This window comes from Panthera leo, chromosome E1 (genome assembly GCF_018350215.1).
Source record: "Panthera leo isolate Ple1 chromosome E1, P.leo_Ple1_pat1.1, whole genome shotgun sequence".
Lineage (NCBI taxonomy): Eukaryota > Metazoa > Chordata > Mammalia > Carnivora > Felidae > Panthera > Panthera leo.
Genome location: NC_056692.1, coordinates 35681872 through 35687108, shown reverse-complemented (window position 1 = coordinate 35687108; position 5237 = coordinate 35681872). Strand labels below are relative to the sequence as shown.

The window sequence follows — 5237 nt, the reverse complement described above, 5'->3', positions numbered from 1 at the left end:
GGTTTGGCAAAAATAACCTTTCCAAAGTCCAGGTCTCCTGGGGTTCAGGACAGGGCAGCAGATTCCCAGTGCCCGTTGCGGGGGTGGGGGTGGGGGTGGGGGGGGGAAGGGGCGCCCTGCCAGAGGGAGGGATGGAAAGGGTAGTGTCCCTAATCCCCGGGCCACCACCCTCTCCCCTCCTCGCCCAGACTTCCTCCGCCCCCGCGTCCGGCCGCCTTCGTCCTAGGTCCCCCCGCTGAGGGCCGGCAGGGGAGGAGTTAACTCCGGAGGTACCGGCTGGGCTCACCGTACCTGCCGCCGCCGCCGCCGCCGCCGGTGGGAGGGACGAGGAAGCGCGAGCCGCCTGGGCGCCAGGAGCGCTCCAGTCTGGCGGGGTGCTGCGCGGGGAGCGGGCGGCGGGGCCCGGCGCGGCCAGGGGCGTCCGCCAGGGGGCGCGCCGCGACGGGGCGGGAGGGGCCGTCTGGTCTGGGGAATTAGCGCCAGGGACGGGCGCGCGCGCGGGTCCCCAGCACATCTGGGCGAGAGCGGCGCCGCTGGACCGCGGGGGGCGCCGAGCGCAGATCTGGAGCCGCAGAGGCACCGCGCGGCTGGGGCCCTTCGAGGCGCGCGGGGCGCCCATCTGGGACCTCGAGAGGGGGCCGCGCCGCGCGCAGCCGGGCCGGGGGAGGGGGGCGGCGGCGGCCGCACAGCTGGACCGGAGGGGGCGGGGTCGGTCCCGGGCGGCCGGCAGAGGGGAGGGCCGCGAGCCGCCGGGGACTGGAGCATGGGACGGCGCGCCTGAAGGAGCAGGGGCGAGGCAGGGGCCTGGGCGCCCGGCAGGAAAAGAGGAGAGACAGGGACCCGAGAGCAGAGGAGGAAGATGCAACTGACTCGCTGCTGCTTCGTGTTCCTAGTGCAGGGCAGCCTCTATCTGGTGAGTGGCCCGCGGGGAGCTGCGCGGAGGGGCGGGGGCCCGGAGGACGGGGGAGAGCCCGGAAACTTTCTCCCTTCCCCACCCCCCGACATCGCCGGGATGGAGGGGAAGCCCGGAGGCCGGGGGTGGGGGGTGGAGGGGGAGAGGGCGGGTCCGAGGACGGAGACTGGACCGCAAGGGTTAATAGGGGCGGGGAGAGGGTGCTCGGCTGGCCCACCCACTCGGCCGCTGGTGGCGGGAGGTGCGACCAGCACGAGGGAAAAGGCCAGCAGCGGGGCGCCGAGGGTTACTCGACCCCGTCCCGGCGCCCCGGGACGCGCGGAAGGGGAATGGGGGTGGGTGGCGGAGCTGACGACCTGCCAGGTCTGGGGGCGTGGGCTCTCCTCCGACCTCGGGGACCCAGAAGGCCTGGGACCTGGGTCCCGCCAGCGCTCGGAGGCTGTCCAGGCGGGGGGGGGGGGGCGCGGGGGGTGGCCCCCGCGGACCCCGCTCGCGCCTTCCCTCCCGCTCCCTCCCTCCCCGCCTGTTGTTTTCTTCTCCTCTCCCGGCTGCGCGCAGCCGGAGCCCCACAGGACCTGGGCCGGCGGCTCCCGCCCCGGGCGCCCGCGGCAGCTGAGCGGAGCGCCCAGAGCCCGCTCCCCGTGCACTCGCTCGCCGCGTCCCTGCGGCCCGGGACGCCCGGGACTCCCCCCCACCCCCCGCTTCCCCCCTCCCCTCCTCCAGGGGCTTAACTCCTCTCCGACCGCCCCCACCCCAGTCCTGTCGTAGAGAAGCCTGGCCCCACATCTGGACCTGCCGGTTTCTTCAAAACAACACCCCCCCCCCCCCCGCGTGCCACCTCCCCTTTGCCACTATGTACAAGCACCCTCCCCTTCTCGCATCCCCACCTGCGGCCCTTCTCCCCACCCTCCAGCCATTCAGCTTCGACCCCCAGGACCAAGTAAACACAGGTCTGCAGAACCGAGTCCAGCACTCCCCCCCGCCCCGGAGCCTCCCCTCCTGGCTGTCCCTTCCCACTACCTTTGGGGCCTAGCAGGCAGGGCCACCCAAGCACACCTCTGCAGGCATGGCCAGGATCAGAACAGGGGGCGTGAAGACCCCAGGCCCCTTGGGAGCCCTCCAGAGCCCAGCCCTCTGGGGTCCCCCGTCCTCACCCCAGGGGTCACCAGCAACCCAAATGCTGCCCCACTCTGAGCTGGTGTCCCTAGGACTGGTAAGAAGACACAGAGGGTGAGTACTCTGTCCCGAAGCTGAGTAAGCACACACTGGGCGGTTGCCCTCAGGAAACCTTGCCTACTCCCTGCTGCCCTCCGGAGCTGTCCCGAGTCTGAGCTGGGTCACTCCGTCCTGCCGGCCCTCCCCCACGGCTCCTCCAGGAGGCCTTCCCAGGTGGTGCCTGTTGCCATAGCCCGTCCAGCAGAGGCTGGCCGAGCCTTGGCTGTTTGGCAGAAGATTCCTGGTGGGGATGGGGCTTGGATTCAATCTCCATAAACGGACCTACCTGGTCCGAGGGGCTGGGAGTGTGTGGTAGAATGGGAGGGCCGACCCCGTGCGACCTGGCCTTAGAGGGACGTAACCTGGTGGCCTCATCTGTAGAAGGGGAATAAGAAAAACTGCCTCGTAGAGCGATAGTGTCCTGCCATGGCACCCTCGGTGGTCCCCAGAGGTTTTGACTGGCCGAGGCTGGGCCATCCTGGGTGTGGAACTCACTCCAGGGCTCCCCCTCCCCATTCCTCGTGCCCAATCCTGAGCTGCCTTTGTACCGGAGAGAGAAGGTCACTGGGCCCAGCTTTCTTATCCCATTGTCTGCTGGTTCTCTTAGTCTCAGAGGACAAAACTACCCCAGGGGAAGGGTGGTGGGGGTCTCATCTAAACAGCCTAGGAAGTGGCAAAAAGCAGGGGCCGCACCTGTCCTGTCAAACGGGGGGGTGGGGCTATCCCAGCGGAGGGATGGCGCATTTTGAGGGCCGTGACTGTGCCTCCATATCACCCTGGGACTTTTACAGAGGCGGGGGGATTTTCCTCTGTGAAACTGTAACCTCATAACCTCTCCTGTAAGACCGGGGGCTCTGTCAGCACGAGGTTATGCTTCTGACATCGGATGAGGACTCTCCCCGGATCGGGAGCTGGGCCTCCCCCGTCAGAATGGGGCCTCCTCAGGGGCAGGGGCTGTGTCCCTCTGGTGCCATGGCTCACTGGAGAGAATTCTCGACCATCCTTCCAGATGCTGAGCGGTAGCCAGAGACGGGACAGTGGGGTGAGGAGATGGGGGCGGCCCGAGTGTCAGAGGGCGAGATGGGACCACGACACAAGCCGGAGTATGCATCCAACCCCTAGAGTAAGACGGTTGAGACATCACTCGGCCTCAAGTCAGCGGAAGGGACAGGCAGGGAGTTGAGGCTGCTGGTGGGGGACACAGTGACCAGAACTCCTGGGTCCTCTGGGGACGGGGCTGTCAGTGTCTTCCCAACTCCCTCCACAGGTCATCTACGGCCAGGATGACGGTCCTCCCGGCTCCGAGGACCCTGAGCGTGATGACCACGAGAGCCAGCCCCGGCCCCGGATGCCTCGGAAGCGAGGCCACCTCTCACCCAAGTCCCGCCTCGTGGCCAACTCCACTCTCCTAGGGCTGCTGGCTCCCCCCGGGGAGGCATGGGGCGTCCTTGGCCAGCCCCCCAACCGCCCGAACCACAGCCCCCCACCGTCGGCCAAGGTGAAGAAAATCTTCGGCTGGGGTGACTTCTACTCCAACATCAAGACGGTGGCCCTGAACCTGCTCGTCACGGGGAAGATCGTGGACCACGGCAACGGGACCTTCAGCGTCCACTTCCGACACAACGCCACCGGCCAGGGCAACATCTCCATCAGCCTCGTACCGCCCAGTAAAGCTGTAGAGTTCCACCAGGAGCGGCAGATCTTCATCGAAGCCAAGGCCTCCAAGATCTTCAACTGCCGAATGGAGTGGGAGAAGGTGGAACGGGGCCGCCGGACCTCGCTCTGCACCCACGACCCGGCCAAGACCTGCTCCCGAGACCACGCTCAGAGCTCAGCCTCCTGGAGCTGCTCCCAGCCCTTCAAGGTCGTCTGCGTCTACATCGCCTTCTACAGCACGGACTATAGGCTGGTCCAGAAGGTGTGCCCAGATTACAACTACCACAGTGATACCCCCTACTACCCCTCCGGGTGACCCTGGGCAGGCCACAGAGGCCGGGCCGGGGCTGGAAGGACGGGCCCGCCCGCGGAGGAGGCCATCTGGTTGGATACTGGGCAGGGACACGGGGAGGGACCTCAGGCAGGGAAGGGGGGAGGGGTGGAGAGAAGGAGATGCCAGGTGGGGCCGGGGCCAAGTCTCACGTGGCGGTGGGGAAGGGGTCCCAAGTGCGGGGCCCCAGCCTGGGGTTGTGGAGCGGCCGGGGCATAGGAGCACTGGAGGAGGAGTGGGGTCTCTGGGCAGCCCCACGGGGCTCCCCTGCTGAGCAACAGGAAGGTGCTGAGCCCAGGAGACCGCTGGGGAAGGCAGACCAGTGTGGCCAGATGAGGTCACGGAGAAGAGCCCGAAGCCTCGGCTCCCTCCTGGCCATGCTGAGAAAGAAAAGCAACAAGGAGAGGGGTCTCTCATCAGCAAGGGCACCGAAGGATGGCAGAGACGAGATGGGGCTGCCCGGGAGCCAGCCCTGGGTGGGGGGAGGGGCGGGGCCGGAGGAACTCTTGAGCCCCGCTGAGTCAGCCCCCCCCTCCACCAAGCCCATTGTCCTGGACTGTGGACTGAACTTGGCTTCAGGCTGAAGTGGTGACCCTTGGAGTCGTTTTGACGTCTTGACGAATAGACGGTCTGCTCCCCGCCAGGCCGTAACATTTCCAAAGTTCCCTCTCCTGCCATTGCCGCTCCTCCCCTCCCCGCCCCCCCCCCCCCCCCCCCCCCCCCCCCCCGTCCACCCTTGTGCCGATGGGTCACCCATCCTTCAGCTGCAACAGAGGGTGATTGTGGTTCTCCCACCTCCAAGGCCACAGATGGGAGCCCACCCTTGCGCTGTGTCCCCTCGCCACCCCACCCCCCTGCTGGCTCCTCTGGGAGCGTCCTCGTCCAGCCAGCAAGCCTTGCCCGTCAGCCTGGGACTCACCCGGATGGATACAGGGCCTTCAGCAGCTCGGGGCCGCGTGACGCCAGACTGACAAGGGCGCTGGACCTGTTCCGTGGTGTCTGTCTGTGGGTGGGGGAGGGGAGGGCGGGGTGTGCGATCCCCTGATTGTCAGCTTGTGTGCAGAGTCTTGTTCTGGAGCCGGGAATAAAGCTTTCCCAGGGCACTGCTTTCCGAACTGTCCA

The 5237-nt window shown here is 67.5% G+C and overlaps 1 protein-coding gene across 2 annotated transcripts; it reads left to right on the top strand.

The window, feature by feature from the left end:
* The first annotated feature begins 727 nt into the window (after positions 1 to 727).
* Positions 728 to 4810, top strand: NXPH3 (neurexophilin 3). Of its 2 annotated transcripts, none has more exons than XM_042915347.1 (2): positions 728 to 913; positions 3396 to 4810. In XM_042915347.1, the coding sequence occupies exons 1-2, from the start codon at positions 860 to 862 to the stop codon at positions 4098 to 4100; spliced, it is 759 nt and encodes a 252-aa protein (XP_042771281.1). In that variant the 5' UTR covers positions 728 to 859; the 3' UTR covers positions 4101 to 4810. The 2 variants fall into 2 exon arrangements, with proteins under 2 accessions (XP_042771281.1, XP_042771282.1); XM_042915348.1 differs by lacking the exon at positions 728 to 913 and adding an exon at positions 1741 to 2143.
* Positions 4811 to 5237: the final 427 nt, after the last annotated feature.